Source organism: Homarus americanus, unplaced genomic scaffold (assembly GCF_018991925.1).
Source record: "Homarus americanus isolate GMGI-L3 unplaced genomic scaffold, GMGI_Hamer_2.0 scaffold55640, whole genome shotgun sequence".
In the NCBI taxonomy this organism is placed as follows: domain Eukaryota; kingdom Metazoa; phylum Arthropoda; class Malacostraca; order Decapoda; family Nephropidae; genus Homarus; species Homarus americanus.
The window spans coordinates 3747755-3771023 of NW_024713650.1; the positions used below are offsets into that span (position 1 = coordinate 3747755).

The 23269-nt window shown below is 38.6% G+C and overlaps 2 protein-coding genes across 5 annotated transcripts; one reads left to right on the forward strand and one right to left on the reverse strand.

The window, feature by feature from the left end:
• Positions 1–832: 832 nt before the first annotated feature.
• LOC121874465 (protein AF-9-like) lies at positions 833–11078 on the reverse strand. Its single transcript, XM_042378587.1, has 7 exons — positions 10934–11078; positions 9896–10073; positions 9461–9569; positions 7280–7403; positions 4492–4635; positions 3690–3936; positions 833–3651 (listed from the first exon to the last, which is right to left on the reverse strand). Exons 1-7 carry the CDS (start codon positions 10943–10945, stop codon positions 1823–1825), a joined length of 2643 nt encoding a protein of 880 aa, XP_042234521.1. The 5' UTR covers positions 10946–11078; the 3' UTR covers positions 833–1822.
• A 350-nt stretch (positions 11079–11428) lies between these two features.
• On the forward strand, positions 11429–21459 carry LOC121873790 (MIT domain-containing protein 1-like). 4 transcript variants are annotated; one of them, XM_042377520.1, is made up of 8 exons: positions 11435–11552; positions 11829–11890; positions 12729–12868; positions 14072–14193; positions 14453–14569; positions 15104–15201; positions 15784–15885; positions 18475–21459. In XM_042377520.1, exons 3-8 carry the CDS (start codon positions 12733–12735, stop codon positions 18623–18625), a joined length of 726 nt encoding a protein of 241 aa, XP_042233454.1. In that variant the 5' UTR covers positions 11435–11552; positions 11829–11890; positions 12729–12732; the 3' UTR covers positions 18626–21459. The 4 variants fall into 4 exon arrangements, with proteins under 4 accessions (XP_042233430.1, XP_042233454.1, XP_042233446.1 ...); XM_042377512.1 differs by having other exon boundaries at positions 11463–11674; XM_042377496.1 differs by lacking the exon at positions 11829–11890 and having other exon boundaries at positions 11429–11552.
• The last annotated feature ends 1810 nt before the right edge of the window (positions 21460–23269 follow it).

The following is a 23269-nucleotide window of genomic DNA, read 5'->3' on the forward strand; positions in this document are numbered from 1 at the left end:
TGGGACGTCATAAATACTTCTGAGTGTTCAACCCCTGTTCTTCCCAGGTGCTGCTCATTTCAAAGTTGACTTCTTGATTTTAGCTGTCGTATATCTTATGGTCCCCCCCCCAACCCCCCATCTCCCATTAAAAAATCCTGGCTATGCTCATGGAATTGAGGAGTAGAAAATTAAGGTGAAAACGTTGTGATGGATATATTGGGAGTGTCACTGAGGAATGGTTAAGGAATGAAGATACTGTATTAGAACAAACAAGAGTAGGAATGATTTGTATAAACTGTACAATGAGAGTGGCAAGACTAAACTGATTTGGACAATGATAAGGAGAGTGGGAGGTAATCAAAGGAGCCCGGAATGAGACAATCAAAGGCAGGACGTGAAGAGGAGGACAAATGTTATGTTGGAGAGGTATGTTTAAGTGAAGGAGAGAATGTTGGGTTGAGAGAGGCATATGAAAACAGATACACCATAAACATGCAGATATGGATCCAATAAAATTATTGTATTCATTGGCAAATGATAAGATAACTTTTGAAAAGAATGTTATCTAGATAAGCCTTTTTAGGTAACAGCAAATTGTATGATTTTGTTTTATTTTATTTTTATTTATTTTTTATTTTTTTGCCATTTATCAGCTTACTACACATTCGGAGACCAACCTGTGATGTTTGGTAAGGTCACAGGGGGGCCAGGCCGAGGCTTGAACCCTTGACACACAGGTGAGAGATACGTGTGTTACCACTGTACCACCAACACCTCCTTTGGTTAATACAATAATTATTCTTTTAAATATTTAACAAAAATTATGAAGTGAATAAATATATACTAAACATTTTGAGAAAATACATTTTATTTCTCTCAGAAGTGTACAGTCACCTACACTGGGTCTAGCCAGACCAGTGCAACTTTAACTTTCACTTTTCAGCAAACAATAAACATGCACATATATACATTTACACACATACACACTCACACAACAAGCAGCTGTGTCACTTCACCACGAACAATATTCAACGTAAGTTGACAACAACAATAACAAGGCAATGAAAAATAATTATGATAAAAAATTGATGTCATATACTGTATAAATTATCATACATATGTACAAAACAGAAAGATTAAAGTTAGCCCTTTCAAGAAAACAATATAAATATTCTTGAGATTCAAAGGTGGTTTTCAAAGAATGAATAGAGCAAACAAAAGATCCAAATTTCTTTAAATAAAAACCTGATTGCACATTAATGTTGATACTATCATCAACAACCATGAATTTATTAATTAAATTTCACATTTATAACAGAAAATAAAAACTTTAAGACAGTATCTACTGCCAGGAGTATTTTTATTTTTAAGAATGTGGTTTATAACAAAAAATGCAATGAGAAATACATTAGGAACAACATAACTTTTAAAAGTTTATAGCAAAACATTAGGGTCCAGACCTAAACAGCAACTGTATTAAAATAGAGATTTTAGATAGACTGACTGTTAAGATTCACCAAACAGCTGCTAAAGGTAAATGAAATACAAGAGACATGCAATGCTGGGCAAAGAGGCAGGAATACATAAATAATTGCACATGAGGTTGTGCTAGATAAGGGCTGAGATCACAGACTATAGATGGTCCAGTTTCACAAGTAAATACCAAGCAAGACTTCCTGCTGGCACTTTTCTCACTGCACTACTCAATACCTACAACAGTATAAGTAGTTAGGTCTACAGTGCTGCCATCATGAGATATTTGAAAAGCCCAAGTACTTGGAGTACAGATGCCAAGGTTTTTGTCCATGGATAAACTTTTAATCCATGGGTTGATTAATCACTATGAGAAGCATCCTTGGAGTTGCTTCACAACTTGAGCATCAAGAGAACACAGATCAAAGTTGAAATGTGCATGAGTGAGCTGGAAACTGCTATGTTCTGCTATAATATCCACCACCTGCTGTAGCTGATCCCTATCTACTGAGTTCATAATCTTGTGCTGCAACTCAACCAGCTCCTGCAGGTACTCGGGGGTTAACCGTGACGTAGCTGTTGCTTCCTCCTTTACTCCCTTTACATCCTCCTGTTTAACTTCTTCTTTCACGGTCTTTGAGGTTTCCTTGGGTGATGATGAGGGAAGGTTGGTTGTGATGGGGCTGCTGTTGTCCTGTTGTGAACGACGCTTCTTCTTTTCTCTCTGTGGAGGTCTGCGAGTAATCGGTTCCCTCTTACCCGTGACCCTCGAATTATCTTTGACAACGGGGGTCACTTCGTCATCACTAGATATAATTGGCTCCTTCTTTATTTGTCGAGGTGTTGTGGACACCTGTTGACTAACTGGTGCATGAGATGATCGACTGGCATCTGCTGGTGACCGTAGGGGTACCTTCACCTGTCCTTTACCATCAGCACTCCCTCGTTCCTCACTTTCACTGGAAGAGCTACTAACCTCTTTCATCATGATACTCAAGGGATTAGTTGGCCCTCTGGAGTCTGTGCCAGCAGCAAGGGGTGGCCGTGGAGGGCCAGTACGTGGAGCTGGAACCTGAGATTGACTTTCTGCTACAGACACTGGCGATGGTGAACTACCACTGGAACTGCTGCTAACTGAACGTGTGGGGGACCTGGAGACTGACCTTGACTTGGATCTAGCGGGAGAACTGGACTGTGATCTACTACCTGAAGCTGACCTGGAGCGTGATCTAGACTTTGATCGTGATCTAGAAGGTGACCTAGAGTGTGTTGGGGATCTAGATGGTGACCTTGATTTTGATCTTGACACAGATGGTGATCTTGAAACTGATCTTCGAGATCCAGAACTTGATCTAGAACGTGATCGAGATTTGGAACGCGCAGGCGATCGAGACCGAGACAAGGAGGGTGATCTGTATGGTGACTCTCGCCCAACAGATGCAGGTGATGGAGGGCTCCTTGATCTGGAAGATTTTGAGGATGATCTTGAACACGCAGGTGAAGGAGACCTAGAAGGTGACAGCGAAGGTGAGAGACTTCTTGATGACGACTTGGATGAAGATCTTGATCGTGGCGGTGCTGGTGGTGGAACATGCACAGGTTTTTCCTTTACCTTCTTTTCTTTGGCATTAACCTGAGGTGTGACAACCACAGGTTCCTCCTTGACAGCTTCCTTATGTACACCTTTCTTTACTTTATGTTCTACCTTAACTCTCTCCTTGGCTGGGCTTCTATCTCCACTCTTAACAGGCAACACAACTCGTTCCTCTTTTAACATGGGAGCAGCCATTTTTGTGGAACTTTCTGTCTTTACAATCACTTTCTCAACAGGCTTCTCTCTGTCAACTTCCACTGAAGGTACGTCCTCTTTGTCTCTACGCTTTTCCTTCTTGTCTTTCTTTTTTTCTTTTTTCTTTTCCTTTGTTTCTTCTATAGTCTTCTCAACTACTACCTTTGTACTTTCTGTTTCACACTTTTTCCTTTTTGCACTAGAATCTGATTTTATACTACTAGCTGGTGACAATGATCGCTTAGATGCCGGAGATAATGATCGCTTTGACGCCGGAGACAATGATCGCTTTGATGCAGGGGACACAGATCGTTTTGATGATGGGGACGATGAACGTTTGGATGTTTCTTTTTCTCTTTGCGCACAGCGGCACCCATCTTTGCTTGTTTTTACTTGCTGGCATCTCCCTTTACATTTCTCGCTACGTCACAAAACTAAAGATTACATTTGCTCACCAGAGGAAAGAAAGAAGATATTTTCTCACTTTTGTGTTTATCCTTTGGTTTCTTTTCATTAGATTTTGATACAGGAGGTTTGTCTTTGTACTTCTCATTAACTTTCTCAGGCACTTTTTCTTTCTCTTTGGGAGGTTTTTCTTTACTGGGCTTCTTCTGGTCAGCAACCTTCTTGATTGGTTCACCAAACAAGGCAGAGAACTGATCTGATACTTTGGACTCTTGCTTCTTTGTTTCCTGGGAAAAGAAATACAAGAATTATTAACTTTCACCAACATATATGATACACCCTAATTTACACTATCTATTAACTACCACTTTATATCTGTTCCAGAAATATCACTTCAATACATAATAATACAAGAGACCTATAAAATCAAGAAGTAGAATCCGCAGCTGGGATCCCGTACTTTAAATGGAAGGGCAAGCAGGACTTATTAACTGCAAGCTAAAAGGAATCTTTAGCATCACAGCTTTCTGTAATGCTCCCATCCCATGCCTGCACAAGTCATGGCATCCCATCACATCACCTGCAACAGCCAGCCATCACATCTGCCTGAAGTCATGTCCCATCACGGTCATGCCCTGCAGTGTAATGCTCATCACATCACACTGCATCCCATCACCTGCAACTCTATGTCTCCATCCCCATCACCTGCAACTCTATCCAATGCATCACCCATCTCATATGTACTGTCCCTTCTAATGCCCTCATATTATTACATCCATGTGTTTTCCTGATCAGTAATCACCACCTCTCAACTCTCCCCCGTCCTCTTCCCAATAACTTACCTTGAATGTTTGATGCTTGTGCTTCTTGGCAGTGTCTGGTTGGTGCTGGGGAGCAGCATGAGGTTTGATCTTAGCTCCACTTGATGGTCTGGACACAGCTGTCTTTTCCCCCTGACTACTGTCCTCTTGCCCCATCACTATAACCTATAAATATATAAACACTGAAAGTACTGAAGAGAGAGAGAAAAGAATCTACTGACCTTTTTAAAACTTTTTTTTTCCAGATACAATGCTGAGTGGCTGGGCAGGTGGTGATCCTAATTCTAGGATTCATTGATTAGTCCACCAAAGGATTGCTCCACCACTGACAAACACAGCTGAATGTACGAGAGGACACATTCCTCTACACCAGCGGTTCTTAACCGGGGGGGTCACACCCCCGTGAGTAATTTCCAGGGTTGGCGCAAATCCAGAGCAAAAATAAGGAATGGCCTTAACAGGGGTGTGTATGTCCTTAAATGGTAACTACATCAATCAAAATGTAAAATTCCACCAAAAGTGACGGAATTAAGGTAGTAATAATGTCGGGAAGTGTACGATAATTTGACGAAGAAACGATAATTTTGAGGCTCCAGTACGATAATTTTATATGAAGGAAGGAGGGGGGCGTGGAGATGAGGGCCAACTGCTACAGGGGGCACGACCCTAAGAAGGTTAAGAACCTCTGATCTACACCATCTAAAAGCTGAACCCAGAACCATTTCAATAAATACTGTGTCCCAGCATATTAGAAGATACCCCTAACTGAACTATTGTAACACAAGACCAGCTCTATCATGGAGAGTTCAGTGTACAGTACTTGTATATATCATGGATCACTCAGTGATACTGTACATTACTAAATAACACATGTGCTGCCTATAAGAAAGGTATTGGCAACTACTCAGTATTGAGCAGTGGATGTGAGGGGTACAAAACAGGTACAATGATGTACATTGCAAATTGCAACATGTTGCTGACTTTAAAGTGAGCTGCATGTACAGTACAGGTAATCATGTGGCATCAGCAAGGTTGGAAAAAACTCAACATTGGGGATACGTCATTGGACTCTATCAATGAGTTGTTCTACCTGGGTGACATGATCAGTGTTGGAGCTGATGATCTTTTGGAAGAACCAGAAATGGCTGGGAGAAGCTTAGGGAGCTGTTGACTTTATTAAAAGGGATATACTGTATGTATACAACCAGAGTGAGAAGTGTAATGATGCATGTCAGTGAAACATGGGCAGTTAAAGATGATGACATACATTGGACTGTGAGAGACAAAAAGGGGAATGGTGAGATTGATGGATAATGTGATACTCAAAAGACAGGGAACCTTGTTTAGATCTTCTAAGAGGGTGGCTGGGAATGGAAAGTATTAGAGGTGAGCGGAGATGGTTAAGTCACTTGAGGGAATGGAGGAGACCATCTGGGTCAAGAGATGCATGATTTTGAATGTGAAGGGAAGAAGAGTTAGGATAGGCCAAGAATAACATAAGGAAAGGCTGTAAGAAATGGCCTCGGAGATAAGAACCCGATGAGAGAGGCTGCAAGAGACCGTGCAGCATGGAGAGCTGCCATCAAGTAATCACACCTATCCCATGTAAGAGAAATGGTGATGATGATGAGTATGAAAATATGTAACATTAATGAAGAGGACAAAAAAAAAGCACTTAAAGAGAATCTAAACACTCTTCTCTGGTATGGAAGCTTTGGTCTTGGCTGGAGGTGTAATAATTGTTTATCAGACCACAGCTTACAGCCCAGAGAAGAACAACACATATAACAGTAAGAAGATGAGCAGGTGTACACCCAAGCAAGTTGACACACCCTACAGTGACAGTAAGACCTGACCCAGGAGAGGTCGCAGACAAGGTATTTGAGTTAACCCTGCGATATGACAGTGTTACAACCACACCTGGGCAAACAGCTGTCCAGACCTGACCCAGGAAAGGTCAGTCACATTGACCCAAGGGAGGTCAAGTTCACAAGGGAACCAGAATTCTCACCGCCACTCAATCAGCTCAACCCGGCGTCATGACCTTGTTAATTAAAGGAACTGCAAACCAGCCAGCACTTCTGTTACCGACAAACACAGCCGTCTAAACACACCCAGTCTAGTGTTAATTAGGAGAGGTCATCTGCTGACTCTCCTCCAATATAAAGGCCCTGCAGCTCCGTCCAAAAAAGATCACTTTCACATCACTGAAGACAGAAGACGGAGTCACGCTCGTCACTATTCGAGGTCGGGACGGAGACTTCTCTCCCCAGCACAGCGCCCCCAGATAGCAGTCTCCCATAGGAGACATAGTCCAGCAGCACCCGCTGGGTCTCCCTCAGGTCACACGTGTGTCATTGTCAGAGCCATCCATAGGGTGAGTTACTTACGGTGGGAAGTGTATCCATTTCATGTTTGTGTCCGAGAGTCACTGTCTAGTAACGTAAATATAATGTGCTATTAATGTGTCTGTGTCATTGAGAGAATAATAAATAGTTGTATTGAAAGCGGTGTTTAGAGAAAGATTTCCCCTAAGAACGTATTTACAGTTAAATAACTAACCGGCCACACTACCAAACCTCCTCACTTTACAATCCTACAACTAAATATTCTATCTATACTTTCTACGAAAAATCCCCCCCATTACAGTCTGAGTGAAGATACAAACAGTGAAAAAACAAACAAAAAACTTGAGACTGGAAGATCATAATGAACAAAAACACAACATTATTAGAACAGACAAAACTATGGAGGAAAAAAATGAGATTATAACAAAAAACAAGACAAATGAAGAGAGGAAAAAACTTACCCCGCCACCCTGTAACAGCTTCTTCTTAAAATCATCGGAAGGCTTGAGGAACGTCAGCTTCTCTTTCCGCTGGTAGGTGATTGGAGGACATTGCACGTTTTGCAAAAATAAGTCGTATTCGAATCTGCCAAGAAAAAAAAGAGATGAAAGTACATGCTCTCCAATCACCACTGAGTTGAATATAGAATACACTGACTAAAGGAGTGACACTAGAGGAAAGCATGAGGCAACAACTTAGGCTTTCAAAGTGAGCGTAGAAACTGGAGATAGGTGAAATATTGTACAACAAATATATTTTATTTCCTTTTTTGACTGAGGAGGAAGGTATAACTATAAACAAAGACCAAAGTGGTCCAGGTACCACAGACCACACAAAGACTCAGATAGTATACACACACACAGTAAACCCTCGATAACTCGGAATTTCATATAACTCAGCATGGATATGGTCTCGGAATGTACTGTATTAGTATAACTCGGTAAATGCCGTGATATATTAAAGTATCTGCGAAAATCTCGGCATATCTAGCCACCTGCATCACCTACCATGCCTGTGTCACCGACTATGCCTCTCTATCACCTACCACGCCTCTGTGTCACCTACCACGCCTCTGTGTCACCTACCACGCCTCTGTGTCACCGACCATGCCTCTGTGTCACCTACCATGCCTCTGTGTCACCCTACCATGCCTCTGTGTCACCTACCATGCCTCTGTGTCACCACCACCACGCCTCTGTGTCCACCGCCCCAGGCTCACCCACCACGCCTCCTGTGTCACCTAACACACGCCCCTGTGTCACCCACCATGCCCCAGGTCACCCACCACGCCCTGTGTCACCCACTGCCCCCCATCACCCACCACGCCCCTGTGTCACCCACCATGCCCCATCACCCACCATGCCCCCTGTGTCACCCACCATGCCCTGTGTCACCCACCACGCCCCCAGTCACCCACCACGCCCCCAGGTCGTTCCACCATGCCCCCCCATCACCCACCATGCCCCCCAGGCCCACCCACCATGCCCCAGGTCACCCACCACGCCTCCCCCATCACCCACCATGCCCTGTGTCACCCAACACGCCTCCTGTGTCACCCACCACGCCCCCACCCACCACGCCTGTGTCACCCGCACTCATGCCTCTGTGTCACCCACCATGCCCCAGACACCTGCGCCACCATGCCCGCACACCCACCACGCCCCTGTGTCACCCACCACGCCCTGTGTCACCCACCACGCCTCTCCCCATCACCCACCACGCCTCTGTGCTCACCCACCACCTCTGTGTCACCACCACGCCTGTGTCACCCACCACGCCTCTGTGTGTCACCTTACCTATGCCTTTGTGTCACCCACCACGCCTGTGTCACCTACCACGCCTCTGTGTCACCCACCACGCCTCTACTCTACCACGCCTCCCATCACCTACCACGCCTCCAGGCGTCACCTACCACGCCCCCATCACCTACCACGCCTCTGTGTCACCTACCACGCCTCTCTATCACCTACCATGCCTGTGTCACCTACCACGCCTCTGTGTCACCTACCACGCCTCTGTGTCACCTACCATGCCTCTAAATATAGATGGAACTGCCATACTTAATGTCTCCTTTTGAGGAATCCATTATAGTATACAGTAGTGAGAAGGTTTACCTTTTGAAATTTACTCCAATTATAAGTTTAATTTACATGTTATGAGTCCTTGGAACCTGATTTTACAACCCACAGACTTGCTGACTATACATGAGTCTCTTGAGATTGGCACTAGATTAAAAATTCAGAGCTTTAGCATACCTAGGATTTGACAGTAAGAAAATAAGTCAGACTGTTGAAGTGGAGAAAGCATATAGAATGTTGGTCAATAAGAAGAATGTATAAAAGATATCAGTTCAGTTTTAAAGATGAACAACGGTCATCAACATAATATAGTGGGTACTGCACAGTTTTGAAATACATTATAACCAATATTAGAGCAAATCCATCAAAAACTTTTATTGAGAAGATCTAATATATAGTCTGTTTCATTTCATTGCACAACCTTAAGCAGTAGCCTTCATCAGTGGATGTTTCATGTTCCTCACATTCCACTTGAGCATGAGAGCACAGAAGAGATCTTTTTCTGCCATATAAGAGTTAACCCATCACAGCCACACCACACCACACTGTTAACTTTGCACTTACTGAGCTCTGCGCGTGTCATCAGGGTGGTTGGTTCTGAAGTAGATTTCGATAGGAAGGTTGAAGCTCCCATATCCTTTCTCGCTTACTTTGTATGGTGAGGTCCTCACAACTGGAATCATTTATAACATTAGAAACATAGCTAATAAGTAACTCTTAAGTATAATTAAATAAGTTAAAAAATATATATGTATACAGTATTTCCTTAAAATTTATTTATCAGAAACTTTTTGATAACAAAATTCAACAAACTCTCTCTCTATTTGTCACCTGGGCTTCAGTGCTGTGCTGGCCACTGAAGAATCAAGATGGTGGGTATGCATACAGCACTCCAATATGGGCTCAACAAAACTCTTCCTAACAGACACTTGGATTCTCTCCTAGTAATTATTGGGTAACCCACATTTGTATGTTCACCCTCTATCCCTATTAATTTACCTCTTTTGGGCTTTGCAAAACTCTTATGAAGAGTAAATACAATCTTTTCAATAAAGGCTTCAATACGAGTCCCACTGGGCCCCTGGACGAAGACCTCCCAGTCATGTGTGAAAACCTCATTCCCTCGTTGTTGCCGCACAGTCGCTCTATGACCCAGCTCCAGCGTCACCACAACATTCTGGAATAAATTATTATTTTACTGAATGACAAAAGCAATTTACACATCCATTTTACAATTAAAAGAGCTATTTTTTTTATAATATAGATGCAATAAGTTTAAAAGAGTATACAGTACATGAAATAATGGAGTAATCCTGTACTGTACAATAACATAACACCAGTACTAGTTATCAAATAATTATCAACTCATAAGTACAATCTTCTGATAACACAACAAAATACGAGTGATATGCAAGAATGCTTCTCAAACTTTATTTCAAAATTGATGTACTTTTCCTATATAACCGGTTGAGTCCTTCATCAATTTTTTACAATAAAATTGTAGGAATTAGAAAGTAGCAAACACTTTATTCATTTTAAAATGAAATAAATCTGTTTTGTACAGAAAGATAAAGTACATGGGGAAAGTGTACTACAGTACCACCAATTAAGGTCAAAGTTCACACTACAGTATTAACTTGGGGGTTGGCCCTTACCTTCACATTTACCATCTAAACATACAGTACCGGTAGTGCTTTACAAAGATAACAATATAGGTATACAACCAGTCTCCAGGGCCCTTCTATCAGCTGTAAGATCTTAAGGTAAAGTTTGGTGGGAGATCATGACATCAAATTAAAATTTACAAAACAACATTAACTGAACACTCTTACAATACACACATGAATGGCCAAGTCTTGGCGTTATAGGCTGATGAAGGCCACATGTCAGAAAAGGATTTTATAAGTATTTATAAATATATATTTGTCTTCACATTTGTACTGCTCTTAACTTAGCCCGCCTCTAGGCTCTGTACCTCAACCTTGTACTTGTTCTAAACCTTTCCTCCCACAGCGTTACCAGGCCCTTGTTGTTTACCTTGGATGACATGACGACTGGCTGGTGGCATTAAGCATGTATCTAATGATAAATATTAAGTGATACTAAGTTTTGCATCGATCCAGTAGCGGCCGTCAACTGGCATCAAGAGGGACGAGTCGCTATATCAGGCTCACGTAGTCGTCGCCATTACTATTTCTATGAACTTTAATATGTCCTCTTTAAACATAATTATAACTATTATTAAATATTTTTACAGAAATTTGGCAGATAGAGACCACAATATTTAAATTAGATATGAGATTAATATTTAATATTTGACTCTTTATGTATAGTATCAAGAGAAAATATTAATTATATCCAAGTTACAAAATATTCATTACTGCCCCACCAATTCACCTTTACAGATAACATTAGCAACATCAAGGTATTCAAAATAATTTTAAATACAAAAGTATATAATAAAAATACAATAAATGTACCAATAAATGAGTAAATATTGATGTTATCAAAATAAAAGGTTGTTATGAGGGGCGGAAACAAGTGAGCTGGGGAATGTAAACATGAAACTAGAGCAGCGGCGCCACCGACCACTGCGAGATAAGATATTAATATCAACCTACAGAAATAAATGCCAGTCGACAGTTAGAAAAACCGAGTAATTTTATTCGATAATGTCTTACTTTAGAGGCGCTGCCTTAATTATTGGTTTAGAACCACGATCTTTTCACCAGAAGTGCGCTTTTATTTGTAGTGTACAAGCCCTAAACTTCAGGAGAGGTACAAGTACTGTTGGGCCTCTGCCTATAAATTTGTCAATTTAGTACACTAAGTACACAAAGCTTAACAAAAGTTATAATCTATAAAAATATTGAAATATCTGATGTGTACCGGTATATAATTTATATTTTGTGTAGCTATATTTTACTCACAGATGATCTTCTGGAAGAGGCTCACGCCTGTGACTCCAGCTCAATAGCCTCTTGTATAGAGAAGGTAATTTTGCAAGAGTAGTGCAGCTAATCATGAAATTTAGGATATTTTTTCTCCAAACGAAAATTGCTTTATCACCACATAAAAATCTCAAAGTGGCAAGGATTTGCACATTGGACAATATATATTTTCATTTTTCTCCTATCCTGAACCTTAATCATGTTGGCAAATTGTAAAATGGTAAATTAAAAAAGAAAATGAAAAAAAATAGTTGTTAGTGGCACACCAGTAATGCACTACTGTGCCCTGGATTCAAGTCCTGGCCTGGGGCAGATGTAGAAGCGATGTGACTCCAATCATTGCAAGTACAGTAGTTTAATGATAATTTGAAAATATAATAAATATAATGTGCTTTATTGCCATATTCACTGTACATGGTGAGTGCTGCCAGCTACTGCTACATTAATTGACTTATTGGATGTAAGATGAACCAACCTTACCCATTCATCTAGCTTAGGGGGGTTCATTTTACCCCCAATACCTCATATAAGGTAGCAGTACCTGGTAAGTTCTGTGGAAGTGTTAGTGTGTATGAAATGCTATGCAGGAGAAAATTGCCACAATAATAACACTATATTTGCAAATCCTTCACTTCTCTAAATCACAACAGTAATAATAGTATACATCTAGTGCTAAATTTAGTAAGAAAATTAGTGTACAGTACAATAAAACTAACTGCAGGTACAGTATACTGTACAGTATTAATACTGTATACTGTAGGTCATAACAAATGCCTGTGCAATAATCATTGTATATTCCACTGAGATGAAAGATGTCCAGTCTTGTCAACAAAAGATATCCCATTATTGTATCTAAAGTTGTTTTCTTTATCCTTAATCAGTAAGATGTCTGGAGGAGGGCCAGAAGCAGCTGCTGTACAGGTGTTGACAAGGGCTGTACAGCTAGATAATGAAAAAAAGTTTGCTGAAGCACTGGCATGTTATGAACAGGGAATAAGACTACTGTTACAGGCAGAAAAAGGTACAGTGCTGTATGTTGTCATTTACTCTTGTTTAACATTGTTTCATAACATTCATAAATATAATGATATACAAGTACTGTATACTGTAGAATAGAAACTCACTAATTCCAACTGTAAGGATGGGTTGAATTGGCTGATGACTAAAATATTGCTGTTGGAATTTTTTAGAGGCGTGATAAATTAACATAATACTCTGCATAGCCACCACCATCACATAACCATCTAATATAAAAATATACATGAATACAGATGAAACTCATTATTTTTTTTACTGTGTCAAAAGTTCTTCAGTATATTTGAATCAACAACAATTAGAATAGAAACTGGTACTTCAGCACAATGGAGCACTTTGAACCTCCTCTAAAAAAATGGTGCTACTATGGCGTGCAGTCTACAAAGATATCTTTAGTCTAACCTGACCTGACCTAACCTAACCTGACCTGACCTGACCTAACCTAACCTGACCTGACCTAATCTAACCTAACTTAACCTAAATATCTTGTAGACTGCATGCTATAGTATCACTGAAAAATTTCTATGGACACAAGTGCTCTACCATGGTACAGTGCAGTATAATATTGTGTTAACCTTGTAACCTTTCTCTGTAAAGGGAAACTGTACATGCTTTCTGCCATTCCATTGGTAACCTTCCCCCTGTCACACATATCCTGTACAGTCACTCTTGTTATCTATTCTGTCATTGGGACATCTTCCACCCTTAACACTACAATGGAAATGCCATCCACTGCTGATGCCATACTTATATTAAGCATATAACCAGCCTTAGCCCCTTATAATTTCTACCTATTTCACTTTGACATTACTGTACTCAGGTCACCATACCCAAAATGTTAGTCTTGAGTTTTCTACTACAGTATACAGTAGAGGTTGTAGGTGTTTCATGCAGATTAGGTTTTCCTTGAATTTCAAATATGTATTGTTAATTTTAGTAGTAATAAGATTTAACTAAAGGAAGTACACAATACTGTACATGCAATATAGATACAAACAGAAAATTCTTCCATTCAGCAGATACCTCAAGTTAGTGGGTGGGTGTCAGTCCGTTGTTATTGTCCACTAATGGGGAACTATTCTCTCTTCACTCCAAGCTTACAGCTGGGCCAAATCAAGGGAAGGTCATGATTGGTTGAGTCACGTTGGGTTGACTTATCTTGATACTGTACATTATCCTTTTTTTTTAGAGGTAAATGATGAAGGCAAACGCTCCCACTTTCGGAAGAAGACGAAAGAGTATTTGTCTCGAGCGGAAGCCATGAAAGAGGCAGCAGCCAAGCAGCGTACAATGGGCCGCACTCACAAACAGGTTAGCACTAATATTTACTTCGCTACTATTGCATAAGAAAACTTTTACATATACTCTAGTTACAGCATTACTGAAACTTTTAATGGAAAATGTGTGGTCTATAATTTAAGCTCTTTGGAAAATAAAATGCTTGATGCCCTGTTGCACAGTTTTATGAGTGAAGATTTAAGAATCACTATTGATTGAGCAGAAAAGTGAAATAAGTTAAAATGCAGTTTATTTCTGTTTAACTACAGCATGTTACTAATGTCCTCCTCAGATCCAGGTGGAGGCTGGGGCAACTGGCTACAGTTATGAGACCATCTTTGGACCACTCTTAGACAAAACTCTCTCCTCTGTTGTTGTAGAAGATGCTTACATACGCTCCACTCACCAAGTATAACTAAATATGTGTCTATTCAACTCTTTTGTTTCTCAATGATGTACAGCCTCTTGTACCGAGTTGTTAGTTTATCCTGCTGGAGAATGGTTGCTGAAAAGATTAATGAAATAAAAAGTGTTGGCCAGACTAGTATTTTCCTTATCAGAATTGAGTAATGCAGTCAGGCGCCTTTTGCTCTTGGTTAAAAGTACAGGGGTATTTTTCTAGCCATCTCCTCCATTCCTATTATATTATTCCCATCTTAGTATTTAGTTAACTGATGTTCTATTTGTACTGTGCTAGAGTGAATTATCTATGGTCTAGGTGATTTACTGTTATTTCTCGTGTATACTGTATATATATCACATTTGTGGAATTAATTTTGTTTTAGTAGGTGAGAAACAGCCCAAGAACATTTAGAGTGGAGGACTGTGGTCACCAACCTTCAGATATGGGGACACTAGTCTGATTGATTGAGTAGGTGACCAAAATTAATTAGTTTGCTGCTTTAAGTATTTACAGTTTACTAATTTTATTCTGATATTTCAGATTTATAACTTCCTTCATTTTTGTGAACTGTTGGTCCTTAAAGCAGAGTGTTTGCGCTCCATCACTCTACGGACAACAAGAGACCCATCTGGTCACGGGTAAGGCCATTGTTGTCTGTGTGGTGGTTGAATTATCCTTCCTTACAATATATTTCCCTCACATGGTACAATTAATCATACTAAAACCATACTCAAACATCAGCTGCCTTGTTGTATATATGTACTATATCATTTTCCTCTCACTTTTGTTTGCAAAGGATGGGAAAACACATACTTAACAGCATCCTAAAAAAAAATTGCTATCAATCATATTCCTCTATTCTAAATCGAGTTTGCAAACAATGAAGCCCTACAAACAGTGATGAATAATAAGATGATTTAGCTCAACTATACAAGATTGTTCTCTATTTGGGGATGGAGAGGAGTGACAGAAGCTTTGATGCTGTTTAGGTACTGGACTAGATTTTCCACTGCTCTGAACCATTCAGTACAATAATTAGTCCAGTAGAATGCCATAATACTGTACCTCTTCTTCTGAACCATAACTTGGGATTTTTTAGTTCAATCGGAAGTTTGAATAACCTGCAATACTCAAGGAATGGTTTGTTGGGTGTATTTAAGAGCTGTTTTTTTTTTTTTTTTACTAAATATGAATAACTACAGTAATTGCTATATCAACAGAATACAACACGAACGGCTGTCAGAAATCCAACAATCACTGGAGAAGCACAGCATCAAATTTACCTTTATCTTCTCCGACACAATTCACGATCGAGAAATCAGGTGAGCTTTGATTGCCTTCAGTGAAAGAGCATTTAAGTACTGGTCTATGATTTGGAGAAAACTAACCGGAAGCTCAAAAAAGAATCCTATTGGGGACAGTTAAGGGGCATAGTGTCACAAGACTGAAAGGTTGAGAGCGTATGTCACCATCGTCAAGTCATGAAGGAGTGAAGAGAACTGTATACATAATGGCTATACAGAGATCAAACAGCCAATCCCAGACTATAAATCAAGTTAAAAAATAGGTGTTGGAGACGAGTACATACACATCAGGGAATTAGATTAGAGGTTTTGGAAAGATTCAAACAGCTGTAGCTACATGTAGTATTGGATTCTTCAGTGTGAGAGAGAGATCAATAGTGATTGGAAATTTAAATGTGTGAGGGAGTTACAGGGAAGTGGATAGGATTTGGGGGAAACAGGAAGATATTTGGTTGATGGTGGTGGGGAAGAGTGCTGGTGGAGGCGTGTTGATGATGGTGGTGGAAGCAGAGTGTTGATGATGCTGGGATAATTTATGGTGGTGGGTCGATGATTGGTGGTGTAGGTGGTTGATGGTGTATGGTTAATGATTGGTGGTACATGGTTGATGATTGGTGGTATATATGGTTGATGGTGGTGGTGGTAGATAAGTCACATTTCAACATACTCAGCACTTTCAAACCATTTTCTTGTGTCTGTGATCTTCCATACCTAGTTTATTTATCTCATTAGCAGAATCTTTCCCTAACATTATTTTTTCTTACTGTTTCCACATCATCAATATTCAAAACCTATCACCAATGCTTGAAACATCAATTAAAGATGGTCTCTGTTGTGTGGTATCAAAAACATCTCAACGGAATGAAAAGTTGATAATGGAAAACAATACCGACCACCTCACTAAGAGTACAAGTGGTGACAATATCAAATCAAAGTTTATTTTTATATATTTTGAAAAGTTGTACTGTTCTGTTTTCAATTTCCAGTAACTCAAGTTCCCTCATTTATCCTATTTTCCTGGTTTTAATAAATACTTGATCATGATTTAGGTGTTTTATTTTAGGGTGAGGTTACAGTACCTTTGGAGAGGTTGAAATGGGTCACCATATAAAACAGTTTGGAAATGACTGTAGTGACGGATAATGTATGAGGTGTTCAGTGCCAGAAGGGTGAACTGCCAGGGGTGGTAAAATCCATTTTCTCTTATTCATGGTCTATCAGATGGACTGATTCTCAATGCATTATTGTTCACCATCTGGTGCATTCTTGCCATTCAAATTGTGGATGTGTTGGCCATATGCTTTCATCACGCTTTGGGTCCTAGCTTTCACGCCAGAAAGGCAAGCAGACACAACTACACGAGAGCCAGCAGCCAATCAGTACCACGCTACTGTTACTGAGCATGTCACAGCCAATGGAAGGCCATGTTGCATCTCTCGCAAGGCAGTCTCGGGCGTTTGGTAAACAGTGATGGAGCTTATGTGTATTTTTGCTATTGATGATGGCTAACAACATGCTAATACTGTACTGTACTGCTATTAGGTATTTAAAAACATTTACTAATATTAATAAACATTTGTACCTACCAGATTTATGATCACATTGCAATGTTTTCATTCCATATAAATTTTTGGGGGTACGTGTCTCATTTAAACCTGCAACTGATTTTGCCAAATGACCAGGTGATTTTTCATAGATTCTGGTGCCCAAAACAAGAAATTTTGTTGGTGACATGTTAGATGCTATGAATTCTAATTAACTTAAGAATGACAGTGATAATGAACCTAGTAGGTGTGTGATATACGTACAGGATAATATGCAAGAAACAGCAGACAAAGAACACATAAATGGTTCAGGTTCTTGTGATGATCTCGGCGTGGGAGAAAAGTGGACATGGGAACCTGAGCACTCCACACCACATCAGTACACTTTTGATTCAACACACTCAGGTCAGACAGACACAGTAACAGATGCTTCAGAGGAACTGTTAAAGATATGATTGTGAATTAGTCATTATCATAGATACTTGAAGGTCACACACCACCAAGGATGAATTGTATAGATTTTTGGTGCATAATGATAATAAAGTTACATAATAAGAAACACAGAATAAATAAGTATTGTACAACAGATGAAGTAAAGAGTGACTTGTGCTTGATGATCTGTGCAGGAAATTCAGAGAGAAATTTACCTCTTTCAAAAAACGTTTCTCTTAATAAAGGAATAATGTGAAGAAAAATGTCATAGAGGGAGATAAAGTAATTAGTTTTTTTGTATTATTCTCTCCAGTGAAATGGTTAATGTAACATAAGGTTGATTGTTGTTTGTAAATGACTACTACAGATAGTCTACGTGGTAGTGTAAGTGTGGTACAGTATCCTCCTCCCTAAAATATCTAAAAGTCATATATTTGTACATTTTACTCTTCCTTTTATGAACTGAGACTTGAGATACCATTATTATAAGTTGAATTTTTTTAATAGAATATAAAATAAACATCAAATACAGGTTATAGTTCTTGATTGGTTAGTGAAAGTCGGTTATTAATTGTGTGTTATGGAAGCCATTAGTTGAGAATGGTGTTGTATAACTTGTGTTCATTTATAGGTTTGACAATGGATGGATCATCAAAATTGGCAGAGGCTTAGATTACTTCAGGAAAGCTGATGGTCGTTTCTCCCTTGGCTGGACAGAGTACCATTTCCGTCAGTGTCACCAGACGACCATTGATATATTTCACCAGCAGTCAGTAGAGTGAATTTATCATATTAAAGAGTAACAGGTAACACCTGGTATAGTTTATATCATGTTGACATAGTTGTTGAACAATTTGTAGAACCTGTTCGTGATTTTATGTAAATTGTATTGTTAATTTTTTTCATTTTATGTCCTTCTTGTGATATCCATAACACTAAAATGTATGGCACAACCTGTTTTTACCAGTGGGTCTTGATAATGTTTAACAGCAGGACACACTATCCAGATGGGTAATGTTTTGTTGCCAGCAGCCTTCTCACACACATGAACCAAGATCAACGACCAGTTCAATTTGTTTCAATGCTTGACTTAAAGTCCATTAAGGCTTCAGCTCAGTTGTTGAAATTTGCAGTAATTATTCATTTGAACCTTTATTGGTCATTAAAATAAAGTTCATACTACAGAACCTCAGTTCTTCCTGTGTCACCAGAATGATATTATTTCCTCTGGTATCATCTTCATACTGGGTCACAATTCTTAATATTCCTCAGGATTTTTATAAAATACAGTACTGTACTGTATAATCTGCCTTGTTTTTAGATCATGTTGCTTCTATTAGTTCTTCCATAATAGACAGAAATGGTCAATTTTTTTTTCATCACCTCTTTAGTTATCATGGTTTTGCATATTTTTTCACTTGTTCATTCGACTTAGATTAAGACTTGCAGTTGAGGGTCATTTCTTCTTTGTCTAAGATATGCACCAAAGTTGGAAAACTGCACAGTATATGTTGGGTATCTTGCAGTGTTTCATTTGGGCAATTTAAACCTTCAAAGTGGAGGCTTTTTCTACAACTCATTTAATTTCTAGATTATATCTCATCAGTAACTGTACCAGTTGGTTTTATATTTTTATACACATTCCTCCGGAGAAAATGATGTAATATAATTTTTTTTTTTAATGCTGTTGTCCCTTGCATTTCTGGAGACTAGTTTTTTATCATAATTTTATAGTAATAGTTATCACTTTAATACATTTTCATCATATTTAAGCCACATACATATATATATAGTGTCTATATTTATAACTTGGCATTATGATGAATCCTGTGTTGTTCTTGGCTTGATTCATAAGATATTTTAAATAAATCGTTGCAGATATAAAATTTGTATATTTCACACTGCTGGGGTTTGTCTCATAAAAAGTTTCTCAGAGGTGCTGTTCAAAAATTCTGCACTTAATCATGTCAGGAACTTTAGTCATGATAGAGGACAGATAGTTTAAAAACATCTTCAGTTTCAGACTATGGCTCAGAGACCTAATAACATGCCATTGACTGTTTAAGCATAAAATAAATATTATGAATAGTTTGAGATGGTTCGTTGTATTTCTCTCTGATATTAATTTTATGGTAACACTGAAGTTCTCTTGTGAAGTCTTAATATTTAATGTTCCCAATTTTTCCTAGTTATAATATTATTCCTTATTGCAGAAACAGTTTATACATTATTAAAACATATTTAAACTGAGAGCCATGTAACACTGAACTAGCAGCCTTCATCCACCTACTGTACACTCTGCTAGAACCCCTGGCAGTAAGGGAATGACCTATAGTACCGGTAAATTATTATACTTTTGACTATAGAAAATGACCAATTTGAGACAAGATACCATTTCTTTACCCCCAAAAATTATTAGAACGGTATTGAAAACAAAATAGATTTTTTTATTTCGATATATGGTCATACAACTAATGTTAGTAGGTGTACTGTACAGTATTAATAGTGGGCTAAATTACTTAATTTTTGGTGATAAGAAATAGGAAAAAAAGTTAACAAAAATAATATTAAGGAAGACATAATAAGACTTAAGAGTATGATTGAAACCCACAGCAAAATACAAATATGAAATGCCATAGTATCACAGATTAGCAAATGTCACCAACAGCTGCCTTGACAAAGCTGCCATTTGAATGTACTGTACATTAACACAGGGTGTCTCGTATACTGTACACGCTGGCTTGCATTTTTTGTGCCAATCATGTAAATTCTTATATCACAACAACAGCGTCCTTATTTGTTGATGTGCAAAATCTACAATAATTCAGATCTCACACATCAACAAGTGAGGACAATGCTGGTGTTGTAATACAAACATTCACACGATTGTCACCAAAATCTGTAAGCCAGTGTGAATGATTTTTTTTTTTTTTTTTTTCCATATTCAGTATGATTCTAATCAAGTTAATTCTCCTTTAGTTTAATGTTTGCAACCTGTTACTTCAATAAGAAAGAGCACTGTATTGTATTTAGTAAAGCTGCCGGTATTAAAAAAGGGTAAGTTAACACCAATATATCAAGGCTGTACAAGAGATATTTAGTATTACCAAATTTTTTTTCTTCTAAGTTCTCAGTTTTGGGTAAGATAGGATACAGTTTATAAGTGTTTGCTATATTACGTTTCTTTTGTTTCGTCAAGAATATACAGTCTGTGATTACTAGTGCCTTATGATAGAGTCTTTCCTATTGTTACATGAATAATTTTGTACTAATTTACAGCTTTACAATGTGCAGTTAGTAGGTGTCTAGCACTAAATTAACTACATACACACTCCAAAAACTATCTTTATGGAAAAGTCGATGAATTTCAAAATTAACACTGTGACTCCTGTTGTCTCGGTAGGGTTGTCAAAATTGTTCGACCGTTGTGTCATATTGTCTAAAGATACTTTTTGGAGTGTGTGTACATAATACATACATCTTTAATTATTGTATTGTACTGTATTATGTATATTATTTTATGTAGGGTTTCCTGTATTATCATAATCATGTAAAAGAATGATCTGTACCTGGAGAAACACTAATGTAAAATACAGTATAAAGAGATATTAACAAATTCAGGTGTTTTCTTGACCCAATAAGTTCTTTTGTCTTACTGTACCTGTTTATGTGTGCTATTTTGTGGTGCTTTTATAATGGTGGTACTATACTGTATGTTGGTTGGTGATGCTGAACCTTAGGACCACCTTTGTCAGGAGTTGGTCCAGGATGGGGTTGATCACACTCATCAGAAGTATTGTGATGAGGTTTGGAGAGGGACATTGTCTTAGTGGCCTCGACACCCATATCATTCTGGACTCTCAATGACATCTCTAAACAAACCTAGCTGAATTTTCTGGTATTTCTTTATAATAAATGGCAACATGCACTACAGTACATGTTCACTGCAACACTAGACTACATTTACACTACAACACAAACACTACAGTACATTGTTTATTACAACTGCAGTACTGTAATACAGTGAACAGTACTGTACATATTCACTACAACACTAGCACCATACATGCTCACTAAAATGCACGTACAGTAATGCATTTTCACTACTAAGCCTTTACTTAATATTTCCTACATACAGTACAATCCTTGTACAGTACTATATGTTTACTAATGACTAGCATTGCATGGTAACTAAACACATCTTTCACATCACAATTGCTACATGCTCACCTTTATACAGTATGAACACTACATTTTAATGTAAACAATACTGTACTGCAGTACTGTACTACATATTCAATACAAAACTTGAACTACATAAGGTACTTACTACAACACTTGTACTATGTATTCTTTATAACACTAGCACTACATGTACACTATCATACTACAGTAGTACTATACTGTATATATTTACTACTTCACTATTACTACATTCTCAATACCACAGTACATAGCATTATTTTTTCATTATACTGTTGTACTGTACTAGTACAGGGTCAAGTTTTTATTCAAGAACCCTAAATGATTACAGTACTCAATTTTAGGATGTGCAATAAACAGCAACCTAAAAAATCAGACTTTATTCCCACTGATTTTTAGGTTGCTGTTTATTGCACGTCCTAAAACATAGTACAGTAACCAATTAGGGTTCTTGAATAAAAGTATAACCCTGTACTACACGTTCTTTTAATGGCACAAGTTTTTGATGTCCATTACTGCACAAAATCAATATATTCATAACAGCATAAATGCACATTATTATAGCACAAGTCCAACATGTTTCTCAAAGCACTACTACTACTACATGTTTACTACAACACTACTGCTATATGCTCACTACAATACAAATACTACATGCTTACAACATTAGTACAGGTTGCCCTTTAAATATCCAAACATCAGTTATCCAAAAAAACAAAAATAATAATTTGAGGTAAAGAAACAAAGCTACCTTCACTGAGGGTGTATTTATGGTATTATATTGCCCTCACTCACTAAGGTGTAACCAGGTACCCAGTAACTTACAGAGCCAACAAAAAAAGATGAATAACCACAGACATGTCACTAGATTAGTTTAAGAATCAATTTGTAATTCACTTTACCATCAGCAGCCTACACAGCCCTACAGTTACAAATATTTAACTGTAGGTACCAAAAAGTAACTGTACTGGACATGGTACTGTATTATTACTAACCTTACAATATTTATTAAGTTAGTTTAATTCTAGTTATACACAATACAGTCAACCCTCGCTTTACGCGGTCCCACTTTACGCGTTTCCACGTTTACGCGGTACCCTGCCGAAACCGGAATGCTCACTTTCTGCGGTGTGTGTACCCTTTTACGCGGAGAGCGGCGCGAGCAGGGTGCGCACAAGGTCGCCCAGTCATCAAAACATTACCATTCTTCACCTGCCACCCAC